General features: G+C 38.2%; 1 protein-coding gene across 2 annotated transcripts in view; it reads left to right on the forward strand.

The window, feature by feature from the left end:
- LOC138038417 (protein unc-13 homolog B-like) overlaps positions 1-19,597 on the forward strand; it is a 61,125-nt gene that overhangs the window by 23,141 nt on the left and 18,387 nt on the right. For both annotated transcript variants that reach the window (XM_068884275.1, XM_068884276.1), the window contains 28 exons: positions 487-568; positions 733-822; positions 1,131-1,182; positions 1,293-1,400; positions 1,685-1,744; positions 1,898-2,018; positions 2,658-2,764; positions 3,034-3,072; positions 3,404-3,506; positions 3,602-3,643; positions 3,778-3,905; positions 5,400-5,515; positions 7,182-7,244; positions 8,454-8,554; positions 9,095-9,245; positions 9,524-9,592; positions 9,693-9,782; positions 10,210-10,263; positions 10,438-10,640; positions 10,751-10,836; positions 10,949-11,010; positions 11,192-11,262; positions 16,871-16,967; positions 17,541-17,609; positions 18,047-18,121; positions 18,215-18,373; positions 18,548-18,636; positions 19,287-19,340. In XM_068884275.1, the coding sequence (XP_068740376.1) occupies positions 487-568; positions 733-822; positions 1,131-1,182; positions 1,293-1,400; positions 1,685-1,744; positions 1,898-2,018; positions 2,658-2,764; positions 3,034-3,072; positions 3,404-3,506; positions 3,602-3,643; positions 3,778-3,905; positions 5,400-5,515; positions 7,182-7,244; positions 8,454-8,554; positions 9,095-9,245; positions 9,524-9,592; positions 9,693-9,782; positions 10,210-10,263; positions 10,438-10,640; positions 10,751-10,836; positions 10,949-11,010; positions 11,192-11,262; positions 16,871-16,967; positions 17,541-17,609; positions 18,047-18,121; positions 18,215-18,373; positions 18,548-18,636; positions 19,287-19,340 (2,541 nt within the window). The remainder of the gene's footprint in view (positions 1-486; positions 569-732; positions 823-1,130; positions 1,183-1,292; positions 1,401-1,684; positions 1,745-1,897; positions 2,019-2,657; positions 2,765-3,033; positions 3,073-3,403; positions 3,507-3,601; positions 3,644-3,777; positions 3,906-5,399; positions 5,516-7,181; positions 7,245-8,453; positions 8,555-9,094; positions 9,246-9,523; positions 9,593-9,692; positions 9,783-10,209; positions 10,264-10,437; positions 10,641-10,750; positions 10,837-10,948; positions 11,011-11,191; positions 11,263-16,870; positions 16,968-17,540; positions 17,610-18,046; positions 18,122-18,214; positions 18,374-18,547; positions 18,637-19,286; positions 19,341-19,597) is intronic.

Raw genomic sequence — 19,597 nt, forward strand, 5'->3', positions numbered from 1 at the left:
GCACAAGATGAGTACAATGATGGAAGTATTTTAGGTTTTAGGTATTTTAGATTGTTTTATTGCATTCTTTTTAAGATGAAAAGTTGACAGCAACGTTAATATTATGCAGTGAATGTGATCGATATGCCATTTGTACAGGAATAAAAATTGTTTGGATGAATGACCTTATTTGGTTGGCTTGAGCACTAGTGAAGGATATGTATAAGGGATTACATTTTGAATGTTTTATAATAAATGTGCAGTTGATTGTTTATGACTGGTGGCTTTCAAGCTGTTGACTACACAGAGCAAATGGATGGCTAATGACCATAGCATATCTGATGCTGTGTACATTGGCATTTTTGTGTTATTTTGGATGCACTTTTTAAAGTGAAATAATATTGTTTCATGTTGTAATAAAGTTGTTGTTGTTGTTGTTGCCATGAAGGTACTGTACTGCAGCTGCATCTATCACAACTATTTATAATTTTATTTTATTTATTTTAGGAATGAAAAAACCAAAAAACTTCTTGACTTGAATGATGAACACACTTCCTTAATGAGAAGGAGAAGATCTTCAATTCCTTTTGTAAGTTTTTACTTTCCATAAAATAATCATCAGTGTGTTTCACCACCTACATGTATAGTAAGTTCCCTAACCTTTAATGCTAACTTAAAATTTCTCAAACCAATCTTGTTTTTATTCTAGAAATTTAATGTGGGATATGAGCAATGTTTAAATTTTGTTTTCAGAATATACAGCAACCACATTCATTTGGAAAACAAATCAGGAAACCCCATTTAATGATGTCACAAAGAGCACATTTGAATGACGAGGAGCTGGTATGTTGAATGGGCTATAATGCACATTTAGGTGACTTTTATGCTCTGCCTTTATAGAAAATGATAAGCACTGGGCTTTAATCTGTTGTTCTTTGCTCAAGCTCAACAGAACATACAGAATTTTAGCTCATTATTGTTAAGTTAAGGAGTACATGTAAGTACATGGACATGTACTTAAAAAAAGAAAAACACTTAAATAAGTGGAGCAGAAGCCTACCATTTGCTGTTGATGACAAATGGAAAATTCTGTCCTGTAGAGAAGTAGTTATTTTTATTTTTGTCATTAATTCAATTTTTCTCTCTTCCAGAAACTTCATGTTTACAAGAAGACATTGCAAGCTCTCATTTATCCCATCTCAGGTAATTACGGTTCTGTTTGTGCTTTCGAGTATTGTATGAAAATATTATGCTTTCAGCTTTACTGTCACTAAATGTTAATCTTTGTTTAAGTAATGTAATATGTTTTTTAGATACCACTCCTCATAAATTTGAGATCTGGTCTACTCAAGTGCCTGCTTACTGTTACGAGTGTGAAGGTCTTCTTTGGGGTTTAGCCCGACAAGGTCTTAAATGCAGAGGTAGGATCTTACAGCTCTACAAGTACATGTAGTTAAAAGCTTACTTAAGGCGGTACACTAGTCCTGTGGGTTATTTATAGGCTTAATTTTCATTACCATCCATTGACTGGATTTTTGGATTCCTAGATCTTAGCATCCTCGCTGTGCTTTCTTTGAGAGCCACGGCGTTGTCTTCATCCAGCAAGCTGAGCCTCTCTTTATTGTAATATGGAATCACAAGTTGCACGCTATAGAAAGGCTGCACCATGTATGAGTTCTCTCCTGTACTTTTGCTATATTTTCAGAATGTGGAGTCAAGTGTCATGAGAGGTGTAAGGATTTGTTGAATGCTGATTGTTTGCAACGTAAGTTTTAATTTGTTAGGACTTCTGATTTCTCATTGTGTTATTGGGTAAATTTATGTTGGAAGCTTACATTGATGAATCTAGCGATGGCCTCTGATCATAATGTCTCTGTTTCTTAGCAAATGTCAACCCATCATTATTTTGTCTTCCCAGGAGCTGCCAAGAAATCAGCCAAACATGGTACAGACGATAAAACACACTCAATCATTGTTGCCATGAAGAGCAGAATGGAGATCAGAGAACAAGAAAGACCTGAAATATTTGAGCAAATTAGGTAGGACTAGACCAATAATTTTGATATTATATTAAAATTCAGTCCTAAACAAAAGGCATCATCTGCAGGCTCTGGGGAATAAATATAAGGATTTGTATGAGTTTATTCCCCCAAGCCTTGAGATGATACCTTTTGTTTAGGACTGAATTTTAAATATATCGAAATGTTTTCTAAATAAACTTAAAAAATTGCTCGTGTGACAAGCTCTGCCATTTTTGGATGATAGAAAGGTTAATCTCACTTGAAAAGGAAGGTGAAACATGGCCCGACACCATGAATGTTTTTGACTTCACAAAAGCAAAATTCAGTGTTCGCCTACGAAAATCTACAACATTTGTCTGGCAAGCAAGTAAAAACATAAGGTATGAGAAAATTATTGGTGAAATTGAGTGATTCAAGACGTTATTATACATGTTTCCTTCCTTGAAAAGGTCCTTTTGCCTAAAAGAATTGCGTGTCATTGGCGCACATGAACTTGTGTAATGCGTGTTTACTGAATTTCTTTATTTAGATAAATCATATTTAATGTGATGGATGACACTGTGGCTTTTCATTTGACCTGTTTGGTTATTAGTTTTATTTCTTGTAAGTTATGATTAATTTTACTGACCATGTATATTTTTCATTGAATATCCACAGTGGTGTGTTTCACATGGAGCCAAAAACACATGCGGGGCACATGAAAGCTGTGAAAAACTTGATCTTGGAAGGAACATCAAAATGGTCTGCAAAAATTCTTATCACAGGTAATTCTTCACCAAATAGTCGTTTTGAATTGTCAGAAGATTGTTCTTATTTGATTTTATTTGTTATTTTCTTTGTTTTCTCAATGCTGGAATCTTCAACTTTAAAGCTGTTCACAGATGTTATGAGTAAATGCCTCACTAATTTGTCCTATAAATACACCATGTATTACTTATGGGTGTTAATATTATTACATTGTATATTTTAGACAGTACATTTGGTCAATTCAAACTAAATTCAATATCTTTTCTTTTCCCATTTCTTTTTGTAGTTGTGAGTGCACAAGGACTTATTGCTAAAGATAAAACAGGTAATTAGATTGAGGGATATGGAACATATGTAATGTTTAGTTTTTAAACTATAGCAAATTTGTTGTTTACAATTTAATTTGTATTGTGCAAAATCCAGATAATTTTAATACTTGTTTAGGCCAATTTGGGCCTGTTCAGTGTTTTCCAAATCTTCCAGATCCCATAAAATCCAAAAACAAGTGAAAAACTATACCATTTTTTCAACCAAAACTAAAATCTTCTCATTTGTTTTCTGGCCATTCACTAGTAAGTTACAAAAACATTTTCACTTATTTTTGTTTATGCTATTGGAAAATTAATTCATAAACTCAATAATTTTATTATCCATAGGTACAAGTGACCCTTATGTTACTGTACAGATTGGCAGAACAAAGAAAAGAACAAAGACTATTCCACACGAGCTGAATCCAGAGTGGAATGAAACATTTGGATTGTGAGTTTCAAACAATAATCAATGTCTACGTGATCCTTTAAGTTCAACAAACCTTTAAATATTGTCATCCCTTACATGTACTTCTCTTTGTACAGCGATTGTCACAATTCAACTGACAGAGTGAAAGTGCGTGTATGGTAAGTATCTGAAAACCTGTTTTAAATTAAGACCTCACCATACAACAGCTTATCTCACAACGTTTTTGTGTCTCACTTAACTGCTTTGATATCCCCAAATTATTTTTTATAAGCATTTTTGTTTTCACTTGCAGGGATGAAGATGATGATATCAAAGCCATGGTAAGATCCAGACTAATAAGAGAGCGCGATGACTTCCTTGGGCAAACAATTATTGAAGTACGGACGCTAAGTGGAGAGATGGATGTATGGTACAATCTTGGTAAGTTGTAAAATGTCTATGGTTTTTATAGTAAAGGAAGTGGTACTGAATACTATTTTTTTATTAATCCTGATAAATTTGCTCCCAACCGTGAATGCGAGTGACAACTCACTGTCTCAGGGATACTAACATTTTTTGGTGAGGGGAGAAAACTGTAGTCTTGTACGCAGCCATTCTTTGTGTCGTCACTCAAACAAACAATGCTGTTGTTTGTGTGGGAAAGGAACTTTATTCAAAAGTGTCTAGTAGATTTAGCGCTGGAGCACTAATTGGGGACACTGTAAATTGAAATTAACAATTACCACAACAAGTCAAATATTGGTTTTTGAGGACAGGGGAAACCGGAGTACCCGGAGAAAACCTCTCGGTGCAGAGTAGAGAACCAACAAACTCAACCCACATATGACGCCGAGTCGAGGAATCAAACCTGGGCCACATTGGTGGGAGGTGAGTGCTCTCACCACTTAGCCATCCCTGCATCCCTGCACCCCTGCACACCTGGGGAGGAGCATTTATTCAATTGCATGACCACACAAAGAATGGCTGCATAGGTGACTAAGAAAACTGGAGTACCTTGGGAAAGAGCTCTTCATAGCAGAATAGAGATAGAGAACCCCCAAATTCAACCAATATATGACATTGAGTCCAGGAGATGATCTGGGCCAGACTGGTGAAAGGCAAGTGCTCTCTACACTGTACCAACTCTGCTATACTTTGGAAACCCTTCTGGAAACCTTGTTTACATGTTTGAAAAGGAGTGTCTGTATTACCAATGTACTGTTGGGTGATATAACTGCATGACTTCAAAGTGCCTTCAGTCAAGGGCCTTTGTATCAGAAATCAGCAAAATTAAAATTAATGCAAAGGCAATTTAAATATAATATATAAATCCCTGGTCTACTATGGATGCAACCATTACAATGGCTCACTGTCACAGGGTGATCATTAAAATCTAGGGACATAAATGCAAATATAACTGTAAGAATGGACCCTATTTGACAATAAATTAATGAATGAAGGGGTAGTTTCTAAAGAAACTGTGGTGCTGCGTCGGCAATGGCAATCTGATCAAACAAGAGAGAGCAAAGGTAGCTTTGTGCTGCTTTTGGCTCAATCAAGAGTGCTTTGGGCTTTTGTGCAGCAGACCACGGTTTGAACCCTTCTTGGGACTCTTAAAATAACTGTGAAGAAGGTCCTAGCTCTCTCTGCAAATGGTAACACTTTTTAGTTATTAGTCCACTGACTGGGATAAGTAGCATAGACTTGTTATAAGGCCCTATCTCACATGATGTGTAACTTCCCACATATCTGGGAGACATTCTTCAGCAGGAGTGGTTGACTTGAACTTGAATAAATTTGATAAACTAAACTTGATACACTTGAAGAAAAATAGTAGTCAAATATTATTGTAGGGTCCCAGTGCTGAAACTGGTGAACCTAGACCTAGTTGTCTGTCTATCTGTCTGTCTGATTCACATTTGTTTTGAAATACAGAGAAAAGAACTGACAGATCAGCTGTGTCTGGAGCAATTCGATTGAGAATAAGTATCGAGATCAAAGGAGAAGAAAGGGTTGTGCCTTATCATCAACAATATACTTGCCTTCATGAGGTGAGCTGTGAACTGGGACAAATTAATGTAGGATAAATGTACTGACAGTGTTTTAAACTATTTGCATTATAGTATCATTCTGAGCTCATGCATTACTTATAATATATTGAGCTCAATAATGCACCCATTTTGTTTGGCTCTCACCTATGGTAAATTAGAGGACTGACGCATAACTGATATCATCACAATTCTTTGTTAAGTACAACAATCAGTTACAAAAATGTTGGAACGATTTTAAACGAAAATACTTTTTTCTGGGTATTTTAATTGTTTATTATTTAAAACAAATAGATTCCATGTTGCCGTGTATCTGTTCAGGAATAGATCGCAGATGTTGTCAAATGTGGTATCACCATCTCTGTCACTTCTTGGTTCTTACCATATTTTGATATCATCTGTGAGCTATTACTGAACAGATGCACGGCGACATCGAATCTATTAATTTTATTAGTTCAAGAAACTATCACCACACAGTCAAGATGTTTTACAATAATTATTCATCCTGATCATCATAATCATCATACATGTTTTTGTATCTTTATTTACCCTCAGATTTTAGAGTAGCTTGATACATGTAGCTAATATTTCTGAGCATTTACCCTCCCAACCATGATATACCGGTACCACAGAGAACAGACCACAACAGCAGGAACTCCATGCCCTTGTGTGTGGGTTCTTTTACGTCCCACAGGGTTGTGAACATTAAAGAGTTGTGAGATGGATCCTGTGGTTTATCAGCCTTTTCCAAGAAGACTGAGGAGTGTAATCATTTGCAGATGTCATTAAAAGGGCAGCACTTTCCCCTCAACAGTTATTTTGAGACCCTGAGGGTTGGTTTGGCCGGAGTTGAGCTCATGGCCTCTCGCATAGCAGCCTGTTGCTCAACCAACTGAGCCACTGGTGTGTGGCTGATGAATTGCTGACCATTGAAATTTCAGCTCACAAATCTTTCTTAAGATGGTTAATTTACCTTCATCAACTTATTTGATAAAACCAAATTTTCATAGATGTACATGTAGTAATGACTGACTTATGTTCTAGCTGTGTCCAGTATTTAATAGGCAATAAGCATTTTGCTTTATTCCACCTAAATTATGAGGTTTTCTTTGTAATTTTGGTACAAAGAAGACTCACCTTTTGACAAGTAGGATGTATGTCTTTCTTAGCAGGGTTCTCATTAGAATAATTTTTAACAGCCATTGCTGTGCTTTTTTCATACTGCAACTGATGGACAAACTGATCTACTTGATTGGGACAATTTTAAAGGCATAACAATTACAAGTGACACCTGTGACAGGTGTTATAGGTTACAGGCTTAATAACTGAGAACCCTTCTTAGTTCAAAATGACAACACTGGTTACCTAAATGAGACATTAGTGACCTTTAGGTCAGAAAACGAGGGGGGACTACAAATTCTGAGGATGCACATTTTGAAAAATGTCGGCTTCCAAACCTTTTTTGCATGCTCAGTTCAGAAGCTTGGACTTGTAGTCATCCTCGCCCTCTGATCTCAAGGTCCCCATTGTTACCGCAGCTGTTATTATTTTTTTCAATTTTTTTTTCTTCGTGTTTGTCATCTGAGATCATACAAGTGGTTGAGGGGTCTTGCTGCAGTCCTTTTGTCTTTATACCATTACTTATCTTTGTCATTTCAAAACGTTTTAGAATATCTTCCATTCCTTGTGCGAAAAGAACAATGGCCAGGTCCCCCTTCCTACATCAAATTCAGTAAGTAGGACATATTAACCGTGAAGTTCTGTCATCCGGGAGCTATGATTAAAACTGTTCACCCTGCCAGATAGATATTGACTCTCTCTTTCTGCTTGAGTCTAACCCTTTAACACCCAAACCAGCCTAAACCGGCTGGCCAGTATTTTACTCTGTCTAATGCCAGAGTATTTTACTTGTCAATGGGGAACCCCCGGGAGTCAATGGGTTAATCACTCATTTAAAAACTATGTCCCCATGAAGGAAGCTCTGCTTGGCACTGCATAGTTTGACAAATTACAAACTTTTGTTCTCAGATTGTAACTACCAGGGGGGCAGGGGGAGGGGGAGGGGGGGCAAATTCATGAATTTGTCAAAACTTTTAATTAGTTATCATTGAGGATAGGGATATGTCTTGTATAGAGTCGAGTCCAAAACAAGGGGTGCAGGGATGGCGCAGTGGTGAGAGTACTCGCCTCCCACCAATGTGGCCCGAGTTCGATTTCCAGACTCGGTGTCATATGTGGATTGAGTTTGTTGATTCTCTACTCTGCACTGAGAGGTTTTTCTCTGGGTACTCCAGTTTTTCCCTCTCCTCAAAAACCAAAATTTGATTTGATTTGCGTTAACTTGTTAATTTCAATTTACAGTGTCCCCGATTAGTGCTCTACAGCGCTAGAAGATTAGACACTTAAATAACGTTACTTTCCTTTCCTTTCCTTTTATGTAAAGAAAATAATAACCACTCTCCTTTATATTAACTATTTTACCACAATTGCTTGTAATGTCTAATTTACCATTGTTGATAAGAGTCTAGACAACGCTGCTCTTGTCATGCTCGCATCAATTTGTCATGCAATGTAATAGCCAATCAGGAATGCTCATTAACATTTGGGAAATAAACCAATCATATTGTGAGAAAGTTATAGGCAATGCTTGCTCTTTCTTTGTTCATGATTTTGGTCACACTCTGAAATAAACACCTTCTTTAACACTGAACCACTGAAGTAACAAAGGAGATCTCATACCCAATATTTGGCAGCAATGTTGGGCCCAAAAATATATTTCAAATAGAGTCCTCTCATCTTCGTGACCTCTTCTTTTGCAAGAATCTAGGAAGTTGAAAAATCTATGTTGGATTCTGCATAAAAACAATTTAGTGCCATATATTTGTGTAATTTCATGTACCACTATCTGTTGCTTCATTCCTAAATATTTGATTTTATACAGAGAGAAGATCCCTGGAAAGTATTTTTCTCAGAACCATCTCTTGAGATTGTAAATGAGTTTGCCATGCGATATGGAATTGAGAGCATTTACCAAGCAATGACGTGAGTTTATTTACACTGTAGTTGTAACATATTCTTAGTTATCATTGCCAAAAATTATATAAAAATGTTGGTGGTAACTACCTGTCTGAACAAAATTATCAGTATCCTGGTAAGTGGTCAAACTCCTGGCATGCATGCAAAAAATGTAAAATACTTATTTAATGTCTGCATTATTTTAGTATCAATAAATTATATACCTGCCCCAGTTGTTCGAAGGGTGGATAGTGCTATACACTGGATAACTCAGTTGGTTTTGCTAGTGTTTATCTGCTGGATAGTGATTTATCCGGTGGATAGCGTTACCCACCTTTTGAACAACCGAGGCCTAACCAATACAATGCGTTACATTAAGATTTTTATTGTATGAAGAAAATCAAACTCAAAGTTTATAGAAGTTAGGAGAAATTTATGGATCATAATGTACATGTACCATTTGCTTATTTTTTGCACTTTTTTTGTGCTTTCTTCATTGACAATATTAACTTTGTGAGTTGAAGTGTTAAGTAACAGTTTGAATCTGTTCTGTTTATTTTGTTTTAGACATCTTTCCTGTCTAACATCATACTACATGTGTCCTGGTGTCCCTGCTATCATTAGCAGCTTGCTTGCAAACATCAATGCTTTCTTTTCTCACACGACTGCAAACTCAGCCACATCTGCGTCTCATCGGTTTACCTCCACAAATTTTGGGGTAGGGAGTGATCTTATGTATTGTTGATTAATAATCATAACTTTGTGCTTCTTTATGCTTCGCTGGCAGGGAAGGAAGTACATTCCATACAAATTATCAATTATAGAAAAGACAAGTTAATGTTGAACAAATTATTATTACAGTAAAACAATGAGGATGAGGAGGATGTTTGCTTGTGATGAAAATGGCAAAAAGGAGTTTTTAAAATCATTTTTGTTTTGAATTGTTGTTTGATTTTTGTTGACATTTACTAGAAGTTTGTTACCTTTTGCTTTTAGAGTGAAAAGTTTGTGAAGATTGTTGATCATCTTTACAACACCTTGAGAATTGACATTGCAAATTACAGGGTAAGTTTAAGAGTAAATATTGTTTAATGTTAAGTGGCCAGCAAATACATGTATGTTAATTGACTTTATCTCAACTTTTGTTCCCTAAATTAATTTTCAGACAAATTTTCCAGCAGTCAATCCTGAAAAGTTGGATGACCTTAAATCTTCTGTTGATTTACTGACAAGTGTCACATTTTTCAGAATGAAGGTATTGACTTATTGTTTGTTTAAATTGACAAGATAAATAAATATTCAAAGAGCAAAATGATAATATGAGTTGAATAATAATTATATTGAACTGTGGATATGAATCAAGGAAAAATGTGATCCTTGCAGTTATGAATGCAATGTCAGCAATTGCTTAGAGAAACCTGAAAAATTCAGAACTTCAAGGCAGTTTGAACCTGTGACTCATCGCACTTTGAAGTCCTGAATTTTTCAGGTTTCTCTTAGGCTATGCAATTGCTAAAATTGCATTCATAACTGCAAGGATTGTAGCTTTACTTGGTAAATAAATAATCAGCAGCTCCAAAATTCAGACACCTTTGACTTTATAAATAATTTGAGTTTTGAGCTCTTGATATGCATGAGTGAAAGCAATAATAATTATTGTTATTTGTTATATATCTCCCCAGGTTCTTAGTCAGCGACCTACACGAACTGCAGAAATTGTGCGGGAATGTGTAAAGGTTGGTAGAAGCTGTCAATGCAAGGAACAGTTGACTTCATATAATATGAACGGTTACCCTGGTCTTGGAGTGACATTCATTGTACAGAGCTTGAACTTACAGGACATAGAGTATGCAAGCTTCAACAGTCACAGTACTCACGTCAATAATGATTGATCTTGCTCTTCTTTTCAGAATTGCATGAAGGCCAGCTATGCATATCTTTATGCCAACTGTTCTGAGTTGTATGATCGTGAACTGGCTTCTGAAAGTAACACATTAGAACCCAATATTCCACCCTCTGGTCCAAAGAATTTGGATTTCTGGCCAAAGCTCATCTCATTGGTTGTATCAGTGATTGAAGAAGACAGAGGCATCTACACTCATGTTCTAAATCAGTATGGACAATCCACTTGTTTCCTCTTCGCTTTGTGTTGTGTTGCTTACAGCTATTTATATTCTAATCAGTGCTAAATATAAACGACATTTTGTTTTATCTGGTTTTTAGGTTTCCAACAGAGCTCAATGTTGGTGAAATCAGTGCTCAAGTGTTTTGGAACTTGCTCTCAGCAGACCTACAGGATACACTCAAAGGTAATTAAAGAGATGCAACAAGCAGGTTTCTATAAACATTGCATGTGCTGGAGTAAAGTTAAACCTTGTGATACCTCTGTGGCTGACAACTGTCTAAATTTTAATATTTCAGAGCACAGTTTGCGGCAACAATCTCGTTGGAATAGTGCTGATTACATGAACCTCCACTTTAAGGTACAAACAAACAAATAAATAAATAAAATACAAGTAAAAATAGAAATAAGATACCAGGCTTTTTACTATATTTACACACTGTAGCTTATCTGTACATAGTTTTGGTTATTATGTAGAGTCTTGTAAGTCTTCAGTACTTTACTTTTTACATGTACTATTCTATATTTTGTTTTAATTTTAGTTAAAGTGGTTTTATAATGAGTATGCAAGTGATTGTCCAGACAACAAGGGTAAAGTTCCTGAGTATGCCAGGTAATGTGCACTGAAACCAAAAGACAATAATTTAAAAAACTTATTCTTGCATAGAAATCAAATGCACAAGGGGTTAGAGTAGTATTTTACTTCGTATGGTCAGCTTTTCCGTAGTTACTAAAACAAGTAATAACCTCAAATGATCTACAAAGGTATCTAAAATGAGCTACAATAGTATCTAATATGACCCAAAATGAGCTACAATGGTATCTAAAAATTGACCTAAAGTGATCTACATGTAATTAAAAATGACCTAAACTGAGTTGGTCAGTTTCGGTCATTTTAGATCATTTTATGTCATTCCTTGTTTTAGTAACTATGCAGCTTTTTTGGTCATTGTTTTAATGGAGCTGGACAACAAACATACATGAAGGAGTTAAAACATTGCCTTCTTAATTAGCCAGAAATATTATTTTGGAAACAGTCCTTTTAATAACAAGCAATCACTTCATTATCGGTAATTTCCCTTTGTTATGAATAATTATTATCGAGTTAGCATCCTTGATCAGTTAACGCCTGTTTCATAATCCCTTGTATCCACTGAGTTCTAAAGCATTTTGGAAGAAAAAGAATTTGCACATTGTGGATTGTAAAGTGTTTTTTTCTCCTTCCTTCCTCCCTCCACTCTCCGCTCTTAGCAGAGTTGCGAAAATTTACCAGCTGAGACAACAATCTGAGTCTAGGAACTTGTAAAGATTGCGTATCGATGGCCAACGAATCACACAGATTAAACTAAACACAACAGTAAACTTTACTTCACTCGCATGGCACATAAAAGAGCATGGTTTCACATTTCCCATGGGTCTAAGTAAGCCCGCGATTTCTGTAAACTTCCGGTATGAAAACTAGAGTTATTTCCGGTTAAAAGGTTATCAATACATTACATCCCTTCCTTTCTTTGGAAACAGAATATAGTGAAAGGAAAATGTCAACAAAATACATAGTACGAAAAACCGCTCCACATGGACTGCGCAACTAGAAGGATACTGTCCAGTTCTACTAATCCTTAAACTTAAACGAAGTCTACCAAAGTTCAACACAGGTTCAATGCGTCAACAGAGTCTACTTGATAGAGTACATAATCCTTGTATTTCTCCGGCATTCTGATTGTCCGGCTGGGTCGTGATGTTACTGTACTTTCTTCCAAGGTACTTGGGGCAACCGCTGGGCTTACAGCCTCTCCAACTGCTGAGCTAACAGCCTTTTCACTTACATTTTCTGTTAACTCCTGTGTATCCTCTGGTGGGTTGTAACGTTTAACAAAAGAACTGTTCCGCCTGTATTCCACGCCCTTTTTCGACCGAACAGTCACCTCACGGCCTTCCTTAGTTTGCACTGTGTATGGTTCACTCTCAAAATTTGCTTCAAGCTTACCAGACGTTTTCGTGTTCTTTAGTAAAACTTGGTCTCCAGGCATCACAGGATTTTCTACAGCACCTCGTCTGTTATCAGCATATGCCTTGTGGATCAACTTGTGATTCCAGTCATTGTCTCTTACACCCTCATTCAACAGGTTATTAGCTCTCTTCAGCTCTGGAAATTTAGTTTTCAATTCTCTACCGAACATGAGGAAAGCAGGAGTAACTCCTGTGCTTACTTGTGGTGTGCTCCTGTACGCGAGCAGAAACTTATTAAGTTCTCCCCGCCACTCTTTTCCTTCAACGTGAGCCACTTTCAAAGCCTTTAGAAGCGTTCTATTCTGTCTCTCGACGTGCCCATTGGCCTGCGGCCACAGCGGAGGAGATGTCCGGTGTTCTATTCCGTGGTCTGAGAGGAACGTCTTAAACTCCTCGCAGCAAAACTGAGGACCATTGTCGGACTTGAGAGTAAAAGGATATCCATATCTTGAAAATATCTGTGCCAGTACATCTACCACTTTCTTGGACGTGGTCGACCTCATGATTTCCACCTCATAGAATCTGCTGAAATAGTCCACGACTACCAACAAACTTTCTCCCGTCGGAAGAGGACCCATCAAGTCTATGGCTACATCCTGCCAAGGACCGGTAGGTGGTTCCACTCTTTTCATTGGCTCTGGAGGCTGTAACTCCCCTACAACCTGACATCCATGACAAGACTTGCAGACTCGTTCGGCGTCTGAGTCCATTTTTGGCCACCAGACCTTTGTTCTGAGGCGTGCCTTCATCTTTACGATGCCCTGGTGACCCTCATGAGCAAGACGTAGGACCTCTCCCCTTAGAGCCTCCGGTATGACAATTCGAGTGCCACGTAAGACAAGTTTTCCTAACACGCATAGCTCGTTCCTGACACACAAATACGCAGACATCCTACATTGAGACCAGTCCCCACTTAAAATGTACTGTCTCAGGCTAACCATCTCTGGATCGCTCTCAGACACTTCTTCCACTTGTTTAGCCGAGAGTGCCACTGGTAGGCTTCCTTGAGCGACTGCCATAACAAAGTCAATCTCCTCTCCGCTTGTGTCTTTGGGGTTGACTTGATTAAGCCTCGAAAGTGCGTCGGCAATGTTTGCTTTTCCGGGACGGTAAACGACCTTGTAATCGTAACCCTGTAACCTTAGAACCCATCGTTCTATACGCGCCGATGGCTTAGAGAGCCTGCCAAAAATGCACTCAAGCGGTTTGTGGTCGGTTTCTAGTTCAAACTGGCGTCCGTATACATAAATGTTAAACCTTTCACAGGCCCATACCAGGGCTAATGCCTCTTTTTCCGTCTGGCTGTACCTTCGCTCTACTTCAGTGAGGTTCCTGGATGCATACGAGATTGCTCGCCACTCCCCATCTTGAAGTTGAGTCAACACCGCACCCAAACCGTGTGGACCTGCATCGGCAATGATTCGTGTATTGCAGTCCCCTCTGAAGTATGCAAGTGTGCTGGCCCCTGCAGCAAGCTCTTTTAGCTTCTGAAACGACCTTTCCTGTGCTTCACCCCAAACGAAAGGCTCATTCTTCCTCAGGAGACTCCTAAGCGGCTCTGCTTCTTGCGCGAAGTTGGGGAGAAATTTTGCAGAATACTGCACCAGCTGAACGAATGATCTGACCTCTGCAGCATCTTTCGGAGGACTTGCATTCATTATGGCAGCTACTTTCTCTTCACTGGGCGTAACACCTTGGCTGCTCAGATCATGACCGTAAAAGGTTAGCTTGGGAAGGCGAAACTGACATTTCGTTCCATTCAGAGTTAATCCTTTTTCTCCCAACCGCTTTAAAACAGTATGCAAATTCCTGTCGTGCTCTTCAATACCACAACCATGTACAATGAGATCATCTGCCAAGTTAGCCACACCCTTACACCCCTGCAAAACATCAGCAACTATTTTCTGGTACTTTTCGGGCGCTGATGTTATTCCAAACATCAAACGTTTGTATCGGTACAAGCCACGGTGTGTAACAAATGTTGTAATATCGCGCGATTTTTCATCCAGTTCCACTTGATGAAAACCCCATTTCAGATCAAGTTTTGAGAACACAGTTGAACCGTTAAGATCATATAACACTTCCTCAAGCGTGGGGATGGGGTGTCTCTCCCTCTCTATTGCCATATTCGCCCTGCGCATGTCCACACAAATCCGGATATCACCGTCTGCCTTTGGGACCACAACCAATGGCGACACCCATTCAGTAGGTTTGTGTGACACCTCTTCGATGATGTCCTTGGCTAACAACTCGTCCAACTTCTCGTCAACCTTGCTTCTCAGTCCAAATGGTAGCCTCCGTACCGGTTGTGCGACAGGTGTGACATCATCTCTTACATGAAGCTTCAGCTGGAAATCCCTCAGCTTCCCAACTCCTGTGAAAACTTCTGCGTACTTCTCACGAATATCAGCACCATTGCCCTCTGTCATTAACGAACATATTTCTTCTTTCATGGGACCAACCCTCAACACTTCCAATTTCTCCGCTGTGTTCTTTCCCAGTAGAGATCGGCCTGGACCCTTAACAACTGTGAATTCATCAACACACGACTTGCCATTGGCCCCGCACACAATTTCAGACACAAATGTTCCAATCACTTCAATAGGCTCCTTTTGACCATAGGCAAACAACTTTTTGCTTGATTTCTTGGAATCACACTGTACATTCTCTTTCTTCATCGCTTCCCAGGTCGTCTGATCAATCACATTGCACGAAGCGCCAGAATCAATAAGTACTGCACGTAACACAACTCCTCCAACCTTCAAATCAACTTCGCTACCACCTACAAACTCACCAGCTCCCACTGCAAACGCATAGTAATTTTGGGCACCAGTGGCTGAATTTTCTGACACTTGATATGCTCTGCCCCTGGAGGCTTTCCTTTTTTCAGAATCTTGAGAAGGAGCTTTGCGTTCCTTCGTTTTGCAACAAATAGCAAAATGCCCAACCTCCCCACACGAATTACACTTTTGGTTGCGAGCTGGACAATTCCGATCACGTGCGATGTGGTCACTGTAATTACAACGGAAACATCTCATCACCTTTGCACCATGACAACCACCAGAATGTTTACCAGACTTATTTCCTCTACCTCTGCCTTGAGCGGTCTCTTTACCTTTCCCCGTATTTTGAGGTCTGCCGAACGAGACAGCATTCACCTGGCCTGACAAGCTTAACTGATCCATGGCCTTGACCTGCATATTTACTGCCTCATGTACACGAGCTAGGTCTTGCAAATCCTTCAGGGTTGCGTTTGATTTTTCCAGGAACTTACGGCGGAGTCTGGAGTCCCTGCACCTCTCAATAAGCTGATCCCTTATCGCTTCATCAACTTTTTCAAACTCGCAGGTGATCGCTTTCTGTCGCAGCCGACAAACGAACTGATCAACCGACTCACCCGAAGTTTGCTCCATTTGCCTAAACTGATGCCTTTCGAACGGAACATTCAACTGGGGCGAAAAAAAACCATCCAGCAACACCATACTCTCATCGAAAGATACGATATCCGTTCCGGGCACTAACGTGTAGTAGAGTTCCTGCAAGTTCAATCCTCCGGTATGTAACAGCAACGCGGTTTTCTGTTCATCCTTCGTTATCCCTTTAGCCACCAAATACAAATTAAATGAGCGCTTCCACAACTTCCAACGAACGGCGAGAGTGTTCGGGTCTTCCTTCGGGTTGAAGGGAGGAAGACTGGCCACATCAAGAAGAGGAACAAACGCGGTAACTGGCTGTGTTTGTGTTGTCGAAGGTGTACTCGAAGTCGAAGGTGCACTGCTTGTCATTATCCTCCTGACAAAATACTCAGATCCTCTACGCAAATGACGCCCAAAATATCCCCGACCTCACAAAACGAATCGAATCCTCGTCGCCAATGTAAAGATTGCGTATCGATGGCCAACGAATCACACAGATTAAACTAAACACAACAGTAAACTTTACTTCACTCGCATGGCACATAAAAGAGCATGGTTTCACATTTCCCATGGGTCTAAGTAAGCCCGCGATTTCTGTAAACTTCCGGTATGAAAACTAGAGTTATTTCCGGTTAAAAGGTTATCAATACATTACAGAACTGGCTGCCAAAAGTGGAAGCTCATGGATTTCTTACGCATTCATCCTTTACCACCATAAGACAGTTCTTAAAATAATAGCTCACTGTTTTATCTACATGTGTAAACTGAAAACGGCTGTTGTTGATCCTTTTGTAGCTGGTTCGAACCATTTGTTTCCCAGTGGTTGACTGAGAATGATGAGGAATCTGTTGATTATATGATTGGTGCTCTTGAACGCGACAAGAGATATAGCGTGAGTATTACCGGTATTTTGTGAGAGTCCTCTGAGGTTCATTTTTAAAGTTAGTCCATTCTTTCACTATTCAACAGAAAGAGAATCCTTTTTCCATCTTGTTTGTGTTGTTTGTTTTTTTTTTTGTCCATCAAATTAACGACCACCACCACTCAAATATAAGTGCTTCACAGCCAACGTTTGCAAAAACATAATCTTTCCTTGTACTGGTACATGTTTTAAATGTGGTCTCTTTTAGGGGTCAAAAAATCCTGGGTCAAGCTCAGATTGGTCTCCTTTGGGGTCGGTTAATGCAAAATTTCTGACAAGCATTCCCACTCCAGTCCTGAGCTATAGGCTTCTAGTTCATCTGCTCATTAAAAAAAGTTAGGAACAATTTAAATTAGTGGTTTGCTTACTGTTGCGTAAAAGAACCCTCACTGTGATCCATCCCTAACTCCACATGTTTGCAAACATAATATTATTTCTAGTGCCAGCTCAAGAGGACAAGAATGGATGATACTTGATTATTCAGGAGATGACAAAATTTCATCCAGTGGCAAATAATATTATAATTTTATTGTTTATTTGAAGTTTCCACCAAGCTCTGCACATGCTTTATTCTCCAATTCTGTGGTTGACATCTTCTGCTCTTTGAACCAGGTGAGACTATACACGACTTAAATCGTAGGAAAACTTAAATATTATACTTTTTCACAGTTGTTTAAAGTTATGCTAGGACTGGACTGATTTTCCTGAAAAACCAGACCTGAAGCTTTCCAACTTGTCAGAAGACTTGTGTAATCAATATTGTTATTACCCTAGGCCTTTGGTTTGAGATTACTCTCTTGTGTGATGCAATATTTATTCCAAAATTTTGTATAAATATGGTTTGCTCTTTGGTAATGTTGTGACCTACAATAGTCCAAGGAGTTGTGAGCAACTGGTTATCAACGCCTGAAATAGCTGAATCCAAATAAATTCATTGCTTTATTTCTACATTTATTTCTGAAGTTGACATTCCAACATAATTAAATTTTATCACAACACTAAAGAACCCAAGAAGATAGTATGCTTGACAGTATTTTTTTGCTTTGCAGAGTTTTGAGATTGTACGAAAGCTTGATTGTCCAGATCCAGAAATCCAGACACGCTACATCATCAAATTTACAATGGTGATTATTCAAGGCTTTTACATTTGGCTTTCTGACCTTTTTATACTTTTTCCTTTTTCTTCAGTTGTTAATCCAAAATGTTTACCTTTGCAGACTGTCCAGAATGTACTGCTGCAATATGCTGAAAAAATCGCCAAAGAGTTTGAAATTTGTTGTCAGCAGGGAAAAACAGCATGCATTCTGATGAATAACATACAGCAACTACGAGTTCAGCTGGAAAAGCTTTATGAAACAATGGGTGGAGGACAGAAGGTGCATAACAAAATTTAAAAATCTCATTTAACAATTAATACACTCCTGCTCATTTATTAAACAGTACTTAAAAGACATTGCATAATAATAATAATAATAATAATTATTATAATACCATGCAAGTCTGAAATCTTTCCCACTGCATTTTTTACTGCTTTGTTATTTTTGTTGCAGCTTTCTCCACAATGCAGTGAAGTCTTTAAAGAGCTCCAAGTGAAACTAAATCTCACTCTTGATGAACTGTGTGTTATCTTTGTCAGAAGGTATTAGAATAACTCTTGATAAGTATCAAGAGACACAGGATTTATGTACTCTTAGAAACGGGAATAACTTCCAGGTTGAAAAATTAATGGAGTAAAGGCATGACCTTTGCAAGCAAAGGTTACTAGTTAATAAATGAGTTATTAGTGCTGTTGTTCAATTCGGCATATTTAATATCCTCTCCTTATGAACTGTGAACTGCCATTTGGGTTAGGTTAGGTTAATCTATTCCGTGTTTTGAAGCGGTCATATTTTATTTGCGACTGTCATAAAGTTACATCAGTCATGTCTGCTTATGACAACTTGGTTTTGCATAACATGTAACAGTTTGTAGAAGAGAAAAATATTAATAATATTTTAAAACGAGGTTTCAATTCTGAGAGATCATCATAATCACTGAGTTATTGTTATTACTAAGACATAACGAACCACGTCCTTCACACACAGGTAACCCCAGCTCTACTTGCAATAAGAGAATGTTTGTGAGAATGTAAATTTCTTTAAAATAAAATAGATTCTATCACTCGCCTGTGTATTTTTGTTTATACAAATTATATAGTAAATGTATTCTGGGGACTGTTTGGTTGCATTTTAAGGCTATTTTAGGTGCTTCTACTCCTTCCCCTTCTCATGACACCTTTAATTTCCTCAGCTTGGATGGAGAGATACAAGAAAGTGTGAAAGGTGTTGGTAATCTCTTATTCAGGTAATGTAATCACCTTGATTAATATATTAATTTTGAACATTACTTACTCTGTTTGATTTTTTAAAATAATATATTCTACTGCATTTCATAGTTTGTGTACATGTAGATAGTTTTAAAAAATTGCATTGTCAACATAGCTGACAAACTATCAGACAAACAAACATACCGTAGTTATTCGGTTATAAGGCGCACGGTTTTTTCAAGAAAAATCTGTCTTTGGGTGGCAAGTTAGTGCTAAAATTGGGGTACATCTTATA

Source organism: Montipora capricornis, chromosome 2 (genome assembly GCF_036669925.1).
Source record: "Montipora capricornis isolate CH-2021 chromosome 2, ASM3666992v2, whole genome shotgun sequence".
Lineage (NCBI taxonomy): Eukaryota > Metazoa > Cnidaria > Anthozoa > Scleractinia > Acroporidae > Montipora > Montipora capricornis.